Raw genomic sequence first — 21,853 nt, forward strand, 5'->3', positions numbered from 1 at the left:
TAGACGTCCATTATTGATATCCCTCAGTGGATCTGCTCCCTGTCATATCGTTGTTATTCAGCTATTGATACTAGATGGCTTACCATCTGCATTTGAAAGCCGGTATAGTCAAATCCATTACCACCCGAATTCTCTGTAATAATTGACACTTTTCTAACTCATTTTGTATCGATTTGCTGGCTGCATCACATTAAAGTTTGACATTTCTAATAAGAGAAGAGCCACCGGCGGTTTGATCTATAGTCCGACTGTCCTGTTTCAACACGGACATTGTATTCACATTCCTTAGATCAGAATGAATTAATAACATTCTTGCCCTACTACAACCTCCGGCAACAGCCATTGACTAACCTTATAGGGGCTGTGTCTTCAGGGACATTCAGTGATATCATTCAATGATATCACTTTGCTTGCTGAAGGCTTATATTTGTGAATCTTAACACATATACTGCCAATCCCGAGATATCTCGGGACATTAAATCCACCCGTTACCTGCGTATCCCGAGATATCTCGGGATCGTCTTTTAATGTGGTTTGATAACGAAAAAAAACATTTTTTGGTACCATCGTTGATGTTTTTTTTTTCCCCATGACGCCTCCGACCCATCCTATGAGAAAATTTCCGACAACCGTTTCCGGTTTCGTTTTTTATCTTGAAAAAACATTTTTCCCTGGTTTTGGCTAAAGATCATGGTTTTCACACGGTTTAAAAAACGAATGGTAAGCTCCGGTTGTATTTTCTTTTCTTTGATCGACGAACGGTTATCCTCTTTGTGTTTAAAAACGATCTGATAGCCGATCGGAGGCTAAGCTAATCTAAGATGGCCGGTGGGGAAACGTCACAGCCACGTCACAGCCAAACGGATATGACGTTTGCAGCCTCTTTTCGCCGCTGATCCACAGAAGAAGAAAAAGAGAAAAAAAAGTGTAAACATTATGAGGGCTCGCACGTCCGTCGTTGCTGTTTATAAACACCATCCGATCGCGGATTTTAATGGATATAATTTTTTTGTGAACGGTTCAAAAGGCTATAAAACTCAAAAACGCTGGCAGTGGGTGAGTACCTTATGAATAAACTCTGGCAGGGAATGTGTTAAAGGGACTACACCATGAATTTTAACTTTTTCTTCTTTTTTGTGTGTTTTTGGTCTCCCCTACCTCTCTTCTATCCCCAAAAATACCCCAGTTTGAACACTCAGGCTTTCACAGCAAATCTGGGGTTTTCTGTAAATTTGACTCAAAACAGGCCAAACTGATTTGCACCCTGACGTCACGTCACGTCTACAATACCTCCCGTTTGTCAGTTACAACGCAAAAAAAATATATATATATATATTTTTTTTAATATATTTTTAATTTATTATTATTATTATTATTTTTTACTTTTTCAACACAGAACCAGGAGATAACATGCATACAAACTGGATCAATAGCGCCCCGTGCCAAGCAGGACAATGTGGTATTGCAGGTGAAAGTGCTTTATAAGCCAGAGAGAAGTTAGTTGGAGTGAGTATATCGGAGGCTTGATTTAGGCTCAAACCTTTTGAAAAACGTTTGAGGGACATAAACAATATGATATTAAATACTATTATTATTTTTTAAATTCATGGTGTAGATCCTTTAACTCAAATGCCACACGTGGTCTGCAGGGAAAATGTCCCGGCAAACAGCAGTTCATTACTTAGGATCCAAGCTGTGCCTGATTTACAGGCTTGTGTTAAACTGTTGGGCCGACCACTAGAAGGTCGAAGGGTGAAACTCTAATGCATAAATTGTTGTGGAACCTCGCTCCTGTTAGCTTTTCCACAGTCAAGGTCCATGTTGCTACGTGCCATCAGGTTCGTGAATAATTTATAGTGCTTTTGATAAAGGTAGTGGGGAGACCTGAATACACCACAATCACAGTTTAAACCACAGTCAAGAGCTGTTGTTGAAAGTAGTGTTTCATCAGGCAATGATAAATCCGACTGGAAAAATGTGCTGACATTTGTTCTGTACAACCTTAAACTGTGTCAAAGGCCCCTAAGAGTTATAATTGCACCAGCTAGACCAGCTTTTTTTAAGGTGGGCCAAACCATAACTCAGCTTTGAACGTCTCTATTCTCTCTGGACTCCAGAGAACTCCGAATCAGACATACAGTATTGTTCTAGTATCATCCCTTGGGCATGGAGGACGAGCAGCGGTTTGCACCATCCCTAATGGCCCTCTCACATTTGTTGTGTGCGCTGCACTCACCGCAGCGCTGTATAGATTATTGTTTGGGGGAGTCACGCAGGACAGAGAAAAATGGCTGAGTTTTCAAAACCTCTAGTGGGATTATGTAATTACATCACTACGTCTGCTATGTAATGATAAAATATCTGTATGAAAATGATAGGTTTGTACCTCATTACTTCCTTTAACTCATTCACTGCCAGACTTATTGCTGGCCGCGTTTGCCCACTGCCAGAGATTTTTCATTGAAAAAAAAAAAGTACTCAGGAGCTGAGATATAGAATTTTTAAGCTTTAAGTTAACAAGGAAGTGGATGGGAGTCTTTTCCTTCGAAAAATCATATCTCCTTGGTCTTTGGGTCAAAAAAAATAAAAAAAAATATATATATTTTTTTAATAATTACGTTTTTTACGTCTGTGGCAGGTTTGGTAAACGGGAATAATTACGTTTATTACGTCAGTGGCAGTGTATGTGAAACGTTAATACAGTATGTCTAGAGCTCTTGAGTGGTAGCGCATAACAAACCTATGAGCTATGTTTATCATACGCAATACATATTGCCATACATGCCTATACTTGCTGGAAATGTTTACCAACATAGGGCTTTTCTCCTGAGGTCTTGATATAAATGCAAATTTGGGTTAAGAAGTGTCTCTTCAGTGCACACTTGAAAGAGTCCAATGTTGGCCTCTGGAAAATCTCCATGGGGAGAGAGTTCCAGAGGGCAGGGGCTGCCACACTGAAAGCTCTATCGCCGAGGGTCGGCTTATTGGTGTGAGGGATGGTGAGGAGCTCTAAGTCTGACATCCCTGTGTCCTGATTAGCTGAGAGGGCATGCGTCATGCTGGACTTTGTAACTGTTAATGGTATTTAACATTAATGGTTTTATAAATGTAATGTTTACAGTCACACACACCATAAATCGTACATACATCATACTGTAAACTATAACCAAGAGCTCGGTGCAGCTTATCAATTTACACATTTTGTTAAAATGATTTCTCAAAGGATTATTCATGTTTAATTGTGTGTTATGATTAAGCAACAGTGACTTAAAGCCTCACTTCTAAACTTTTTTTTAATGAATAGAATGTAATTTTGTCCAATCTGTATGATAGAGTATGTTAATAAAACATAACGTAAACAATTGGGATGGTTGTGTTTTGTCTCCCTGTCTCCATTTTAGTATAATGTTAGATCTGAGTGTGGCTTTTACTGTATATTGTCTATATTTTTACAGTATATTAATTCATATCATTTTGTTGGCCATTCTATTATAGACCATGGAAATCCATTCCTATGTCCCTGAAACCCAGTGAGCAGGTGGAAAACCTGGGTAGTGTTATGGATTCTTAATATCCAAAATCATATTACTATATTAAATCATATACTAGCAGTTTCTTATCATAAAACAAAAACAAATCGTTGAAAGTAGAGGCTTCTTGTCTCATTCTGACAAACTGGCCCAAGCTTTTGTCTCCAATAGGTTAGAATAGATTACTGTATTGACGTTTTTACTGGACTTTGGAAAGCTTCAACTCATTTGGAATGCTGGAGTACTGACTCGGATGAGAAAAGCTGAACACATTACTCATATACTGGCACCCTATACAATGCAGAGTTGATTTCAAAGTACTGCTAACTTATTTTTACCCACTTTTTTACAAGGCATTAAACGATCTAGCTCCTAAATACATCTCTGACCTGCTCACTACTGTGCCTATAAACCAATCAGATCTCTCAGATCATTGTCTCATAACTGTACCCACTGTAGAGAAACATGTAATCTGGTGAAGGATGAAGGTACATTTAGTCACTATGGTCCTACTCTCTGGAACAAACTGTCTGAAACCGGAGATCTAGTACAACTGTGTCATGGTTTCTTTTTTTATTTTTTTATCCCATGATTTTTGTAACCCGTTTTTTCACCCAGTGCCAATTATCTAAGTAATCCTGGGCGCTACACTCCCTCTGCCAGCCCAGCGAGAGCCTAGAGCCGAGCTCATGCCTCCTTCAATGTATGAGAGCTAGCAAGCCGCTTCTTATCACCTGACAGGGGGGAGGTTCCCTGGTTAGACGTAGCGCGTGGAAGGAACACGTCATTCCAACCAGTTCCTTTCCCCCACCAGGCGCCCCGGGTGACCAGGGGGAGGCAGTATAGAGACCAGGATTACAGCATGTTTTTGTGAGGGTACCTACCCTAGGGGACACGGGGAGAACATGCAAACTCCACACAGAAAGGCCCTTTCGTCAACCCCACCTACTGTAGGGTATGGGCACTGATGACGCGGAGGAGAGAACACGCCCCCCAGTGCCAAAAAATTAAATCAGTCTTGAGACCTTATTTTCAGAGAGAGAGAGAATATTGTATCATTTGAATTGTGGATTTGTTTTTTAGCTTTATAAATGCGTTTTATGTGTGCGTGTCTGGATGGCGGCGGTGGTTGGTGACTGTACTTTGTATATCTGCTGTTTAACATGCATGATGTTGCATATTTGCATACTTCTTTGTTGTTTTTTAATGCAACGCACATTGAGTTTACCTACTATGAAATGGGCTATCTGTGTGCTATGCAAGTGATTTGACTCATGCGTTTGAAGCTGCACAGAGGAAGCAGGCTGGTCATTTTAGATAGTTACAGCACATCGAATCGTCGTTTATAATGACTTACATTTTTAGTAGGGCTGTCAGTGAAGCTGCTCTATGATTAAAGCAAAGTGTTTCTTTTGCCACACAAATGAGCTTTTGTCCAATGCACTGCCCTAGAACATCACCTCAGAGCAGAGCTTATTTAAACGCAGCAAGGGCAATGATGTTGAGGGAAAGGGCTCTGCCAGATATTTTATTAAATGTTTCTCCAAAACGTCCCTCTAATCTTGACAACCAAGGGAATTGTATCTCCTAAGACCATGTAATTTATTACCAAGTAGTTATCCCTGTTGTCCTTCTAGAGGAGAACTCCTCATCATCTGTCAACATGTATTTTGAAATGCCAAGATAGGATATGCCATTTACTGAAATACAAACTTGAAGTACCACAGTAGTGCACACGGAAGCGACTACTGTTAACCCATTAAAGGCATTGTAGGGAACATTAAGCCTAAATTTAAAAAATATTTATATATATATTTTTTGCATTTTTTCCCCTCTATCAGCCACTATATAATGATGCTGGGGTGTTTTGAAACACAGTACTCTTTCTGAAAACCCTATTTTCCCTCATTGTTATTGTTTGTGCAGTTCGTTTCCCGGCCACCAGGGGGTGATGCCTCCATAGACTTCCATAGACTTCCTTACGTACCGGACAAATATAACAACAACAACAACAATAGGGAAAATAGGGTTTTCAGAAAGAGGCCTGTGTTTCAGTGCAGGAAAACACCCCAGCATCATTATATAGTGGCTGATAGAGGGGAAAAAATGCAAAAAATATATATATAAATATTTTTTAAATTTAGGCTTAATGTTCCCTACAATGCCTTTAAGGCCTGAGGTTCCGATTCTACAAATGTCTTCTAAAACAGTTTTTTTTAAAAACGTATGTTTCTATGTCAGTGGATCTCTAACTTTTTCATGTCAAGGACCCCCAAAATGATATTTATTTGGCCACGGACCCCCATCTCAAAATATTTTGTTCCTGGGGGTCCCAGAAGCAAAGATTTGAGTTAAAAATGTTCGCTTTAAAAAATATACAGTATATTCAAAGATTTGCACACAATTTTCACGATTTTTCAAGAATAGCAGATCTACAAGATCTATAGCACTTCTTGCCGCGCTATGAGCTTGTAGATCCTGCTATTTTTGAATAGCCAAAGTGTAAAAATAATGTTTTTTTTTTTTGCTCAAATCAAAAATGACACAGATGCGTTCCAGGTCTTAATGGGTTCAAAATAATTCCAGTTCACATTAAACGTCCAGTGACCTTGTTGGCCTCTCCGCTTCTCTCTGTCCTCAGCATATCACTCCGGACAGCTACATCCCACTGCCTGTCAGACCTGTGCAAGGCATTATGGGAAGTGATGCTGAGCTACCATCGCACCATACAGTGGCACGAAGAGCACGACAAAGAGGAAACCGCGCCCGCCCCAGGTAAGATCGCGAGTATACTTGACGATCATGTCCTTTGTACGTTGTCTGCAGAGGGTAGTTGCTCGGCATTCCTTGAAACGATGACAAAAGCGCGACGCGTTGTGAGCTTGTAGATCTGCTATTTTCAAACGTTTTAGTACTTTTACTTTTGATACTTTAAGTACATTTTGATACCAATACTTTTGTACTTTCACTCAAGTCAATTTTTGAATTCCGGACTTTCACGTGTAACGGAGTACTTCTACATTGCAGTATCGATACTTTTACTTAAGTAAAACATTTTGAGTACTTTTTCCAACCACTGCTACCTGCCACTACACCTCTCAAGTGTGCGGGAGCCCTTGAGACATACTGTAAATGGCTTCAACACCGGGCTCATGATCTCTTCTTTTCCCCCACTATATTCTGCAGCTGTTACAGTCAGTTCTCTGTCCTCCCCCTTCTCTCACCTTCTTGATTTGTATTTCAACTTATTTCGCCTTGAGTTCTCTCTCTCTCACGCTCTGTTTGTCCAATTAGGAACGTCTTAGCTACACTTGTGCTCCCTATTTTTACAAGCCAAACCCACAAAATCAATTTACACAGAGCGAATGAAAAGCGCGTTAGGTTTCACCGCGCCGTCAGTCACGCAGGACCACCCTTGCGATTAATTTGATTTCTAATTAGGTTTTTAGCACAGTGAGCACAGTCTCTAAACCCTAGTGTTCAGACGGGGGAATAATTGGGATAGGGAATAGTCGTAGGCTATATACTGAGGGATGATATGCACTGCCATATGTTCTACAGGATTTGCGTTGCTTGATATTCTTTCTCTCTGCAGAGGTCAGCGAATGAGCCACAAACTTTGTTAATGTTGACACATGTAAATTTGTTTATTTGGGCAAACTGTTCATCCGTGGAATACTGGCCTATAGGGGCGGGAATTGTAATTACAAACCACTCTAGCTTGAGAGCGTCGGTAATAGGTAAAACTGCAAATATAAATTTCCCATACCATTATCCATGTCCATTGTCTGTTGAAGGACTATTTGTCCTAATTAAAAGAATACAAAATGATGCTGAATATCATTGGCCTTTCGGTTGTAACCCCTAGTTAGAAAAAAGCTTACGTGGGAGATAAATATGACCCCAATAGCGCTGAGTGCTCCCAAGGATAAACAAATGCACGAGCATGAACCATGAATGATGCATGCCGTGTTGTTTGCAACTTGACCTTGCGTTTGTTCCTTGTTGCTAAGATCATTTGACAAAGGGCTTTCACTTTCAACTCTGGATGTTCTTTATAGTTCACAGAGATCTCACCATACCTGTGTTACCTGTGTTTTGAGGTCAAATTGAAACCTTCCTGCTGTGATACAAATGGTTTTGTATGATGTCTTCAATGACAATCGTTGACTCTGCAACAGACGGTCATATCAGGTCATACCAGGACTAAAGGGGTTAAACTGTTATTTTCGATGGCATGGCTTTGCAGGAGGCTAGCCATCTATAGGAGTGTGTGTGTGTGTGTGTGTGTGTGTGTGTGTGTGTGTGTGTGTGTGTGTGTGTGTGTGTGTGTGTGTGTGTGTGTGTGTGTGTGTGTGTGTGTGTGTGTGTGTGTGTGTGTGTGTGTGAGAGAGTGCTTGAGTACATAAAAGACTCATGCATGGAGGCTGACCACGTAATCGCAACATGCAGTTTTCATATCCATATCTGGACCTTCTAATAAAGCAGGCATGTCATGAAAAAACAAATGATCAAAGGAATGCACTCAACTTTTATTGTGTGCGTTGCTTCGAATTAGCGATTCTGTGCCTTGTCCCTGGCTGGTCCCTAAAAACAAATGAAGACATTGATTTTCAATTTGGCCTTTTTTCTACGAGGATATCTTGCATTTTATGGACTAACCTTCAACATATCCAAGCCATCATATGCACAGTTGCACACCACTGCATTTAATCAAATACAAAATGTACCAGAGTTAAAGCTAGATTAGCTCCGCAACAACTATGATTGCATAGTCATCATGCACCAATTACCCAGCATGCCCTGGTGCATATGTTGACGTCTACTGGGTCAACTGACTGTCAATGTCCATGAGACACAATTGATAGTAGGGAAGTGTTGTGTGGGTGTGCAGTATTTGTGAATAACCCAGATGAATAGTAAATGAATAGTACTGTACATTTCCATTTTTTTTCAGTCCAGTTTTTATTATTTATTTTAAAATATGATGATAGACCCCACATTGGATGTTTTGATAGCTGTATGTCGGTGTAGCTCCCCGGAGGCGAGCCATCTGTCTTTGTGTGTGTGTGTGTGTATGTCTGTCCGTGGCTAATCTTACAGACCATTGGAGCATTCAGCACCAAATGTCTTTTGCACGCTACCGGTTAGCCATAGAAGTAACTCCCCGAACTTTTTCACACATTGTGAATTTCTTTTTCTTTAAAAAAAAACTTTTTTAGAGCTTACATTTTATACTGGATCTTAAGTATCCCCATAAGATCTTACTGGATCTTATGGGGCGGCCACAGCTGAGTGGTTAGTGAGCCCGCCCAGGGAGACAGAGGCCCTGGTTGCCCCAGGTTCGATTCCAGGCCACGCCAGCCTATGTGTCGATGAAATGAAATTTGTCCCTGAGCAAGACTCTTAACCCCTAATTGCTCACAGGTTCTCATTGGAAACAAGACCGCAAGGACTTTCATGAACGACCTGTTAAAAGGAATTATCCTTATCCTTATCCTTAAGTCATCTGAGTTTGAATTGGGCAAATATGTAGATGACTGACCACATGTCATGGAAGATCCACATGGAAGCCACTGCATTATTGGTCCAAGTCTCGTTTTCTGATAAGGGGTATCGGCGTATACGTCACGAAACTGGTTGGGTCTTCTAAGCTCTATGACCCTTATATATACACCAAAAAAAAGAACTAGATAATAAAGCAAGGCCTCTGAGAAACTGAGCACGTCTGCTCTCATGCCGTTAAGTTCAGTGATACCTGTTAGAAGACTGCCGATCGATGCTATACCTCATGCCACTCTTAATATCCTCCCCAACCTTCCAACATCCTGGTTTGAAGACAACATGTCTGAGAGGCTCGGCAGCCAGGGCAAGTGCAAACATTAAAGGTTTGTCTTAAAGCTCTGCTTTGAGAAAGGTTTCTCCACCGCCGTGGGAAAAAGAAAAGGTGTTTAAAAGGTATGACATTGGTTTCTTGTCTCGTTGAAGAGCTCGTTGGATATAGAGAGTTGTGTTAGTAGATCAGACTATTTATATGGTTAATTTCCCCCTCACTTCATAGCATTTGTTCAGTCAAATGGTTGAGGACCATTAATTCGCCCCCCCCCCCCCCTCCCTTGGTTCTGAAGTGTTCTTGAGAGGTGACGACCAGTGTTGCCAGATTCTGTGAGAGAAACAAGCAACGCGGTCTAGGAAAACCAGCCCAAAACAAGCGTCTATATATGGGCCACATGCGCACTTTAACATCAGCTATTTGAAAATAGCCGATCTACAAGCTCACAACGCGTCGCGATGCGACGCGTTGTGAGCTTGTAGATCTGCTATTTTCAAATAAAATCTTGCGGGGAAATTATAATAAGCAGATCTGGCAACCCTGGTGACGACCTCAGGTGGTCTCAAGAACCTTCACGAGAGCTAACCATTTACTCTGACAAAGAAAGACGGCACCTCATTCACTTCCATCGTGCAATGCTGCAGCTATGGGCCCATCTATCATCAGGTAAACTGGCAGAAGGAAACTCGCTCACTGCATAGACGTTAAGGAAAACTCCTTAGACAGACTTTAAGAAAATATTGTTTCTTTATTTTATAATCCTCATCTTGTGCTCGGTGCTCAAAGTGAATTAAAAAGCAAACGTTTCAGTCCTCCCAGGACCTTTGTCAGTGCTATAAGGCACTTTAAAGTCATACTAGGTAACAAAACTAAAGTTAAATTGTATATCTTTTGTGAGTGGCAAATGTTTCACAACACCCACTCCATGAAAGCCATTTATAAACTATTTTCTATTGAAACGGTGGCTAGGGTGTCGAAAATGACGCCATCCGGCCGGAAAACAGAAATGCACCGGTTTCCTGTTTGGCCAGGAACTACCGCACCGGTTTCCTGTTTGGCCAGGAACTACCGCGCTAATAACAAAAAGTAATCTCACGCTGTTTTTAAGAGATTGTAGGATTTGAAGATCGAAAAACAACAGCAAAAGAAAACACAGCTCACGGTAACTAAAGCTTCACTGGCTAAGAGAAACGATCCACAGATAGTATAAAACAATTAAAAGAACGCTTTTTGAAGCGCTTCCGTCTTCCGGTGAAAACGAATGGAATTCTGGGTAACGCAGGAATAAACGAACGACCTGCAGTGACGGCAATGACCAGCAGAGGCTGCTAAAAATCGTTATTTGTGGACCTGCATTGTATTACTTTAAGTTTTCAAGTCAAGTTTTCTTTAACTTCTATGCAGTGAGCGAGTCTCCTTCTGCAAGTGTACCTTGTTTTGAGACCAACGGCACCTGCAGTCAACCTTGACCAAAGGACAAAGAAAGGCGCAGCAGTTTTCCCTGCCATCTATCATCACACATCATTTGTTGGCTGTCTCCTTTCTTCTTTACATAAAGGTGTCCTCAGTCCTGACATCCTCAGGGCTTTCTCTCACTCCTTGTGTGCATGTGGCCCTTCCTTCTCTCTCACTCCTTTGTGTGCATGTGGCCCTTCCTTCTGAGGAGCAATGTTCACGCTTCATCTGATCTGTCAAATAGTGTCACTGTGACCTCCATCTCACCTCCATCTGACCCATCACCTTGCACAACCATTAGTCACGCACGCACGCACGCACGCACACGCGTTGTGAGCTTGTAGATCTGCTATTTTCAAACATTTTAGCACTTTTACTTTTGATTTTGATACCAATACTTTTGTACTTTTACTCAAGTAAATTTTTAATTCCGAACTTTTACTTGTAACTGAGTACTTCTACATTGCAGCATTGATACTTTTACTTAAGTAAAACATTTGAGCACTTTGTCCACCACTGACACACACACACACACACACACACACACACACACACACACACACACACACACACACACTCAAAAACACACGCCTTGACGCCTGACTCACCGGGAAATAATGTGGCGTGTGGTTCTGTCTATATTGGATCCTGAAGGGATCCAATACAGACCCAACGGTGGCGCCTGCTGGGAGAGTGTTTAGTGCTTCGCTCCTTCACGCTGCACCTTGATGCATTGAACAGATCAGTACAATGTACTCTGCACTCCATCAGCATGTGAGTATGTGGGGTTTGAGTGTGTGAAAATAAATAGCCAGTTTGTGTATATGTTACACAGGGCCAGCTATGTGGAGCAATGGGGATTACTATTGACGTGTGTTACACGCCCAGGCACCCCCCCCCCCATTCCACTCCGGTATGAACAAACCAACCAATTTAACCCATTTAGACCGGGGACGCATCTGTGTCATTTTTAGATTATTTTGGGGCTATTCAAAAATAGCAGATCTACAAGCTTGTGGCGCTTTTTGAAAAATCATGAAAATGCGTGCACATTTTTTAATATATATTTTGTAAATCAATATTTTTAACACTGTTACAACTTCTGGGGGTCCCTGGAACAAAATATTTTGAGATGGGGGTCCGCGGCCAAATTCAAATCATTTTGGGTGGTCCTTGACATGAAAAAGTTTGAGAACCACTGATATTAAAGCATTTTTTTCAAAAACTGTTAGGATTTAGAAGACATTTGTAGAAAGCAGAGATTTCAGTTAAAAATGTTCGCTTTAAGATTTGTAAACATTTTCAAGATTTTTCAAAAATAGCAGATCGCTTGTATATCTGCTATTTTTGAATAGCCCAAAGACATTTAAAAATGACACACAGATGCGTTCCCGGGTCCGAAAGGGTTAAAGCACAAAGGGATGACGTTGTTGTTGGAGCCAAGTTGCATGAAATACCCAGTGATTTCTGATTTGACTCACCGTGAAGACTTGCTTGGTTACAAATCGGTGTATTTTTATGATTGGCCTATATTTCATCATAGCTTTGTATTCAAGCGTGCCTCTCTCTCTCTCTCTCTGAGTAAACACAAGTTGAGCTCTAGTCTAATCTCATTCGGCCATGTAATGCGATTTTTCTTTCCAGTGCATCATCGCACCTTCCTGTAGTTTCTCAGATGCTGCTTGCAAGTTTCTCTGGATGACTTTGCAAGCTAATCTAAAGGGCTCACGGCGAAGAATTTGCCAAATAAAAAGTACTGACCTCCTTTACGGAAGGCATAATATTCTTCCTGGGGTTTTGCTGTAATTGCACAAAATGCAAGTGTAACTGCATCCAAAGATGCACTGAAAAGAAACCGGTCACTTCATCCTGCAATCAGAGATGAGTCATTTTACAATGACATTTTTAGGCATTTAGAAGGCGATCTTATCCAGAGAGACATTGCAAAGTGCAATGTCTAAGTATACAGCAGCACCTTAGTCAACCAACTACAGGGTAAGTAGTTGGAGAGCTATAAGAAAACAAGTATGTGCTACAAAACACAGTGGTTAGCATTAGCAAGAAGGGTTGCTCACTGCTCCTTAGGAGCCTTAAATGCAGAGGCCACTACATTTCCCCAAGGGGACAATAAAGTACACGCAAAGTAACTAGGATAGCAGGTAGGCCTGTCACATTTATTACATAATCGTCGCATTTTGAGCTTATAGATCGGCTATTTCCACTATTAATATTTTTTTTTAAGTATAAAGTAATTAAATATGTGTTATTTGTCATATCTGCCCTGTGCAACTTTTGATTACGAAAGCTAAAAGCCAAACAGAAATGTAGTTTTTATTCATAACGTTCCATTAATTTTCAACGACAGAAACACAATTAAATTGTTACTCGCAATTATTTGAGCGATGATTAATCGTCAACTTAAATTTGTAATCGTGACAGCCCTAATAGCAGGTTGACATCAGATCAAAATAACATGCATAGCATTTGTGAACAAGTAAACATAATCTTCTGTAGCATCTATCTAAATACCAGACAACAGTGTCACTAGCGTCTAAATAACATTACTGTAAGTTGCATCTAAACAAAACGCAGATGCAAAGACGGTGGAGATGAGCTAAAGTGGATGCGTGCCACACAGCAACAAAACAGCGTTTTGCGTTTGGATTTTGTGACAAAAAGAGCAATTTGAATCCATGTAGATAAATGCTGTTTGTTTGTACATATTGGCTGATTTGCTGAGTTATTTGTTCGGTTCCTGTCCATATAAGACATGTTTTTGCAAGACGTAAAGAGGCTCATTCATTAAGAGATCCTCCTCCTTGTGTTCTAGGCCTGAATACACTATTAAACACTATTCATTGACTACCATTTTTCTGACGCACACAACGGTGACTCATGCTGTAGTCAGACGACATCGCCTCACAAAGCAAGTTCAAGTTAGTTAGCCTTGATTTAGGTGGAATTTTCACGTGGTGGATAGTGCTGGCTATTTAACCCCAATCCCTATAACTCTGAATATAACGTCGTAATCTCTGATGGAAATTGACAATTACACGTCTCGTTGCCCCGCGTTACTTATCTCTGGCGTCTTTTGTGGCGATGCCTACCCTGGCTGTGTCAGGGCTATCAGCAGGTAAATTGCTTTTCTTAGCCCCATGACAAGCTTTGTTGGTTGGTGGTGCTTTTTTTCCCTCTTTTGTACCAACCTCCATGCTAGCCTGCATCCTCCTGACCAGTGTTGCCAGATTCTGTGGGAGAAACAAGTAACCAGGTCTAGGAAAACCAGCCCAAAAGAAGCGACTATGGGCCACACGAGCACTTTAACATATACATCAGCTATTTGAAAATAGCAGATCTACAAGCTCACAACGCGTCGCGATGCGACGCGTTGTGAGCTTGTAGATCGGCTATTTTCAAATCAAATCTTGCGGGGAAATTATAATAAGCAGATCTGGCAACCCTGATCCTGACTCAGGAATGAGACTCAGTGCCAGGTTGAAGGAGCGATTTCCATTAGTTTCACACGGAGGTCCGATGAGGACTTTGAGCAGAATGAGCTTGGGTGTCTTCCAGTTTTCTTCTCAATCTACTTTACTTCTCGACTCTGTCTTTCTAAGGAGTGTCGATTCCCTGCCTCTTTTGCTGCTGATAGACTTTAGGATGGAAGATAAATCTTTCCCCGGCGCATCTTTGACCATTTTATGATCAAGCGCAACGCGGCTCCTTTGAGGGTTCCCATCCTTAACCCTTTAAGACTGGGAACTGCATCTGTGTCATTTTTAGATTTATTTGGCTATTTAAAAATATATATAAAATGGCTATTTTATATATATATACAAATATATACAAGCTCATAGCGCGGCACTCTGTGCCGCGCTATGAGCTTGTATATCTGCTATTTATTTATTTTTAATCGTGAAAATGTATGCAAATCTTTCAATATATATTTTTAAAAGCAAACATTTTTAACAAAGATCTTTGCTTCTGGGGGGTCCCTTGAACAAAATATATATATCAGTGGTTCTAAAACTTTTTCATGTCAAGGGCCCCCAAAATGATATGTATTTGGCCGCGGACCTCCATCTAAAAAAAAATGTTCCAGGGACCCCCAGAAGCACAGATTTGAGTTCCAAATGTTCGCTTTGAAAAAATCTATATTCAAAGATTTGCCCAAATGTTCATGATTTTTCAAAAATAGCAGATCTACAAGCTCATAGCGCGGCACTCGGTGCCACGCTATGAGCTTGTATATCTGCTATTTTTGAATAGCCAAAGTATAAAATAATGGTTAAAGTGGTTTCTTTCCCGGTTCTAATGGGCTAAAAGCTTTTCCCATTTAGAACTCTCCAACTTTATAGGGTCTAGGTTTACAATTAACCCTTTAAAATGTATTGAATTAAATTAGCAGTGAACATCCGATCCCCCAGTTCCTAACCTTACCCCCTGCAGCATTACGTAATATTGAATTCTAAGTTTAAAGGAGTTCATCCAGAATTTTTCATTTCTATAACATTCATTCACGGTGAATGAAGAATCCAGAAGATAAGAAAACACTACAGTAGATGAATTGAAGAATCCAGAAGATAAGAAAACACTACAGTAGATGAATTGAAGAATCCAGAAGATAAGAAAACACTACAGTAGATGAATTGAAGAAATGGAGACCAAGATTAACAACCGCAAGACTATATCAAAAATCTGTTTATGCCCATAGGATAGTCCAAAGTACTTTGTAAACATTCAGGTTTTTCCCCTGTCGATAACAAATACAGCTAAAGAAGAAGAAAAATTACTTTTTAAACCTCCATTTTACTTCAATTCATCACGTTTTTTCTTTTTTGATGTTCTACAAACAAAAAATCTTTTTTGGGGTGAACTAGTCCTTTAAAAGATTTCATCACAGTGAAACCCTGATTCTTCCCCTAATGGATTTATTGGTTCTGTACCGCTTTGACCTTCACTGACACTTATTGTCTGAGCGGTCTGTTTTCCGTTTGTCTGCATCTGCATTAGATCATTATCATTTTCTGAAATGGAGCTGCCATTGCCATTTCTCTTTTTAATACGCTTTTGCCGATTTTTGCTAAGTCAAGCCCACTCTGCTGTTGAATGACTCATTCTTTTGGGACCAATGACTAGATTGGGCTCCTGTGGGACGTGGGTGTATTCTCTTGTGAGTCAATTAAGACTCCGTTACCCACAATCCTCTCCGAAGGTCAAACACAGACTCCCACATCCAGACGTACTGTAGGCTACTTTTTAGGCAAAATGTCATGTCATTTTGTTCTCCTTTTTGTCACTGTTCTTATTCCTTGTGTTGAGTGTTAGACGGTCTTTTGTTTATGTACTGTATGCACACTATACACACTGTAAAAGCCCCTAGTATGCTCTTGATAGGATGATTTGCGATGCTAATTGCCAAAAAGCGACAGAATTCATTTTCCTATGAATTCCTCATCATAAGGCCTTTATTCTCTTCTTCTAATAATAATCCTGCTATTACAATCAGACATGGGGTGTAGTAGCTCCTCTCTTCTCTGATCGTATCCCCCCCGAGAGAGATTAGCTCTGCCTCTGTGGGTAAAGTGCTGGTCTGCACACCAACACGCATACATATGCGATGAAAATGTCAAACGGAGCAGGAAAGAATCTGGCTATTGGTTCCGATACGCGTGGGACCCTTTCTCCTCAACCTTTCTGAAAGTCAGCGCGAACTGCTGTCAAGATCCCTGGTGTGCGCGCTTCGCTTATATGTATCAAGATCGGTGGCTATGCCGGGCTGTTCAAAGAGATGCTGTGAGGTCAAAGATATGGACTATCACTTATCAACCTGTCTGCAGAATTAGCCCCGGCCTGTACCTCTTCATATAATCCCAGGATTAACTGTAGCTGCGTCTCGCGCTTGAATACGACATTGACTTACATGAAAGGGCCTTATTTCCCAGCGTGAGATCTGGTTAGATAAAATAGACGTTACTGGCCGATGCTGTGTACTGTACTCGCCAACGTAGAAGTAACTTCACGTTCGTCATATTCAGCGACTATGTCGTTGCTGTTGGGTGGAAACCTTGTATGCAAAACCGTTATTTTCCAGGAAATGGGGAGGGGGGGGTATTTGTGTTCCAATGGATCCAATAGACCATATTCACACGCCGGCCATATTGCTATTAAGTTAATGAAGTTAACACTTTCAATGTAAAATTCCAAAATGGCCGCCGTGTGAATATGGTCTATGTAGACGAAAGCAGCAATATGTCGACAGTTATTAATACAAGACTCCGAAAGAGAGAGGTTGCTGTTAGTCTCGCGGTGCCAGACGAACTAGCTAACCTAACACTACTGATTTGGAAACCAACCACTAGACCAGTGGTTTTTAACCTTTTTCATATCAAGGTCCATTATTTATTCGGCATTCACGCCACGCACCACCGTTTGATGAGATTTAGCCACTCAGACCCAAGACTTTGAATATTTTGTTATCGTTCGACACGATTTCGACCACAATTCCATGTTGTATTGATCTGGTACCATAGGAGAGCTAACAGGCCAATGTTGATCAAAATAGCAATTCTTCTACATTCTTTAATTGTGTAGACTTCTTGCGTAAATTAAGTAATGCAGATGTTTAACAATAATTTTACTCTTGAGAGCGTAAAAGGAAACCAAATGGACCCGTATTTGGTCCATTTGGTTACCAACTCTTCCATCCTTTAGCTGGGGGACCACCTGGAAACCCCTCAAGGACCACTGGGTGGTCCCTGGACCACTGGTTGAGAACCGCGGCTGTAGACCGAAACAAATTACTGAGAGAGAGGTCTCTCCCTGCCCGCTCACTGGCAGTCAGTTATTCACTCTGCCCAGCCTGGACTCTCTCTGTCTATCTTCCAGTGATGGATGGCCATCATTTTGTTCCAAACACACAATCTTTCGTTCTCTCTGCTTGAACGCTCGCCCATGTGAGTGATAGTAAATATCTGTGCATTCTTGTTCACGTGCTCTGTGTTGACCCAGCCGACCCAGCTGCATACATTAAATACAGTAGGTTACACAATACATCGCACGCAATCAAATCCTGTGTTTTATTTGATTCATTTGTGACTCTTGAGAGTGTACAAATGCAATCTGGGAACCCATCGTCTGCTTCCTGATCTGAAGGCACGCCCACTTGTAGCCAATGTGCATGGGTTCTCAACGCGACAGATTCAAGCGCAGCTATGAATCTTGAGTTCTTGAGAGATTAGTACAAATGTAACCACACTCTGAGTTAAATTAACACTCGGGATTTTACTGTGTACAGCAAAAAAAAAAGCTGTTTCAGCCTGCTGAGTAGCGCCCTCTGAAAAACATATCGTTGGTGTATGGCATAAACCTTGAATATCAATTTCTTCCATATTCTAAAAAGTTGTAAAAGTTGTAAACCTTGTATTGTCCGTTACAAAGTAACGGACAATACAAGGTTTCCACCCGACAGCAACAATGTACTTCAAATCGAATCAAATCAAACTATTCGTATTGCACATTTCCGACGACCAAGGTCGAACCAAAGTGCTGCACAGACCATATTGAAATACAAAGAGACAAGAAAAGAGAAAATAAAGGACTCGACGGCAAGTGGTGCGCTCCAAGTTTCTGAGTCTGAAGTTTCTGTCACAATGGCCGTCTGTCACGACGGCTGTGTCTCTCTTGGATGTTCAACAGTGTATTATTCTCGTCCTCTCTTTGTCTTCTGTCAATCTTCCGTCTCTTGAGACGCTGTGACCCCCCCCCCCCTCCTAGGGTCATTGTCTGGGTACCGTGCATTGTCCACCGCTGTGCGGAATATCCTCTCAGAGTGTTGAGTTGATGTAATCTCTCCCGAAACTGGTTGTCGACCCAAACAGCCATTGAAGGGCAGGGCCTCAAGGACGCCTCAGATCTGTGATTGGGTTAGAATAGAGCTGGACTGATATATCAGTTTGGCTGAGAGATATTGACCATTATTTGACTATTTTGACGACATCAGTATCTAACCCAATTAAGACCTGGAACGCATCTGTGTCACTTTGTCATTTGAGCTATAAAAAAAAGCATTATTTATATGTCCCGAGTTAGAACCACTTTCAACCCGGTGAACGTTATTATAGGATGCGATTAATGAATCTAAATTAGAATTGTCTTTTTTTGGCAAAACCGGACTCTCCAAAATTGGAGTTGGCATCAGACAGAATAATCTGGCATCGGTCAGGGCTCTAGTTTAGAAGGCTCTCCGCAGGGAACAAAGTTCAGCAGAGTCGTGTAGAGATCTAATTCAAATGAAATATCAACTGTGTAACAGTGGCCCTTATTGTTTTTGTCACCGGGGACTAGGGTGTCTACGTGCCTATCACTACACCTCACTTAAGGCTCAGAATCAGGAATGCAGCTCTCATATTTTGTCACTTATCAAACTAATATCTTTCTATTTGCCTTTTCCATCAACTTGTGTGATTGCAAAAATGTTCATCTTCCGTCCCGGTTTGTGATGCAATTTGATCCAGTCGTGCCCCGTCTTTCGTCCATTCAAATGAGCGAGCGAAAAACCGAATTCCCGAAAGAGTTGCGCCTAAAGGAATCGGCCCCAGACAGCAGATTGAGTGGGATGGACATGAAGGAGTTAGGATCAGTGCCTTTTTTTATTATTAATCTGTGTCTGTGTTGTGTTTGTCCCCAGACGATAGCGGAGCAGCAACCGAGGCGGACGATTCGGCGGTGGACCGCAGCTACGTTAAGAAGAAGCTGGAGCACGGGCTGTCGCGCATCTGGCAGGTCAGGGGAGGATTGCAACCGAACAATTGATCTCTTGCTCACTCTCTCACTCGCGCTTCTTAATCTTAGTATGTTTCTCTCTCTCTCTCTTTCTTTTGTTCTCATTTTCTCTCGCTCTCTCAAGGCAGATTTATACTTTTGAGTAGTTGAGTGTATAGTTGAGTATACTCAACTCATAAGAATTAAAGTCTTAAAAGTTAAAGGGATAGTTCACCCCCCCAAAAAATAAAATAAAAATATCGATTAGTCACCCCATGGAGACTTGAATTCATGATTCTTTTTTTTTTTTGTCGCATTCCTAAGCCAATAATTTGATGACCGGCAGCGGTTCCGGTAGGAGACACAAAGAGTCTCCTTTGTGTCCCCTACCGGAACCACTGCCTACCGGTCCGCTGGTCATCAAATTATTGGCAAAGGAAATCAACAAAAAATTAAATTATCCATGAATTAATGTTTTGGGTGAACTATCCCTTTAAAGTCAGGATTTGCTTAAGTCAGTCGTTTAACTCAGGATCTTGCTGTGCACATGTATACCGTACTCACTCAAGTTGTGTGTGTGTGTGTGTGTGTGTGTGTGTGTGTGTGTGTGTGTGTGTGTGTGTGTGTGTGTGTGTGTGTGTGTGTGTGTGTGTGTGTGTGTGTGTGTGTGTGTGTGTGTGTGTGTGTGTGTGTGTGTGTGTGTGTGTGTGTGTGTGTGTACACGTATGTTGTATCTTCTTCACCACTCTAGGTTTTCTTTCTATAAGGTGTTAAATTGTTCTGTATATTATAATGTATTTGTTCTGTCCAGGATGTCCAGCTTAAGGTGAAGGCGTACATCCTGGGGACGGACATGTCCAACTTCAAATACGACGACTTTATTGTGGTGCTGGATGTCATCAGCAGGTGGGTTGGGGTCAAAGACAGAAGATATTATGTATTCTAGAGGGGAAAAGTTATATAGTATAGCCTCCTGTACTGTATGCCTACCTACAGAGTGGCAGGGTCAAAAGGACCTTCAATTGTACCATTACATTACAGTCATTTAGCAGACGCTTTTATCCAAAGTGACTTACAATAAGTGCATTCAACATAGGTAGGCAAGCAAACTACTAATCACCAGAAGCATTAAGTGCATTCTCTTCTAAAACAAGAAACTAAGAGCGTACCTAGCGCTAAGGTAAAAGTGCAATATATCAGCTACCTACTTTCTTAAACAGATGAGACACAAATCTACCAGAAGAACATTGTTAAATATAGCCTAAAAGCCCACATAATCTGGGCTCCAAGAAATCTTCACATCCATTGAAATGTGTGGAATGAGTGGAATATATATTTACAAATGATTATTAATAAACAAATGAAGGTAAGTACTTTAGAAATAGAATTTAACCTTGTTCACAGCGAATGATTAATGTTAATCCTCATTTACAGAATTGTCTTTATTATTATTATATTTTATGATTATGAATTGCCTTCATTTTAAATTATATCTCTTAACTATCACAGAGTCTGGCTTTTATGGCAGCAATAAATTGTTCCTTTGTCAAACTCAGTCTGACATTTTTATTTATTGAATTTATTGAAATATTTCTGGCATAGGATGCTCTCCTGTACGCCAGACTCACGCAATATGAATATTTCCTTTTAAATTGCGATATTCACAATTCACAACATACCACCCTTCAACCCACCCACTCACTCACACACACACACACCCCACCCCACAAATACATCCGTAACCCACAACACATACAATCCTACGTATACACACAAAACATATACTCGCATAATTCCACATTTTACATGAACATTTTAAAATCCCTTGGCTTACCAGTCTCTGAAAGCCAGCCCTATAATTGTACAAAAAGTATTTTGTTGACCAGAATTTGTCACGTCTATTCTTAACCCATTAAGGCCTGAGGCTGATTCAAAACTTTTTTCCTAAATCCTAACGCTTAAAAAAATATATGTATTCAAAGGTTTTCACAATTTTCCACAATTTTTCATAAATAGCAGATCTACATACTATATCTGTATATCTGCTATTTTTATATAGCCAAACAAATCTTAAAATGAATCCCGGTCTTAAAGGGTTAAAGGTAGATTCATAGTTGTCTAAATATAAAACACCATAACAAAAGAAAAACTTCCAGATTTGATTAAATTAAGTGCATGATCTCCAGGCTACATTCAGGTTCAGCAGATGTCTGTCGCTCACCCACTGCACCTCAGGGTTCATTTGGTTCTGTAAATGATTGATTAGCTGTCT

At 40.8% G+C, this 21,853-nt stretch overlaps 1 protein-coding gene across 1 annotated transcript in view; it reads left to right on the forward strand.

The window, feature by feature from the left end:
- Nucleotides 1-21,853, forward strand: part of vps50 (VPS50 subunit of EARP/GARPII complex) — a 192,526-nt gene that overhangs the window by 81,025 nt on the left and 89,648 nt on the right. The window contains 4 exon segments of the mRNA XM_084079678.1: nucleotides 6,172-6,198; nucleotides 6,200-6,305; nucleotides 19,508-19,602; nucleotides 20,393-20,487. Coding sequence (XP_083935804.1) covers nucleotides 6,172-6,198; nucleotides 6,200-6,305; nucleotides 19,508-19,602; nucleotides 20,393-20,487 — 323 coding nt within the window.

The sequence above is a fragment of the Gymnoscopelus microlampas genome, assembly GCF_963454915.1.
Source record: "Gymnoscopelus microlampas genome assembly, chromosome: 15".
NCBI classification, from domain to species: domain Eukaryota; kingdom Metazoa; phylum Chordata; class Actinopteri; order Myctophiformes; family Myctophidae; genus Gymnoscopelus; species Gymnoscopelus microlampas.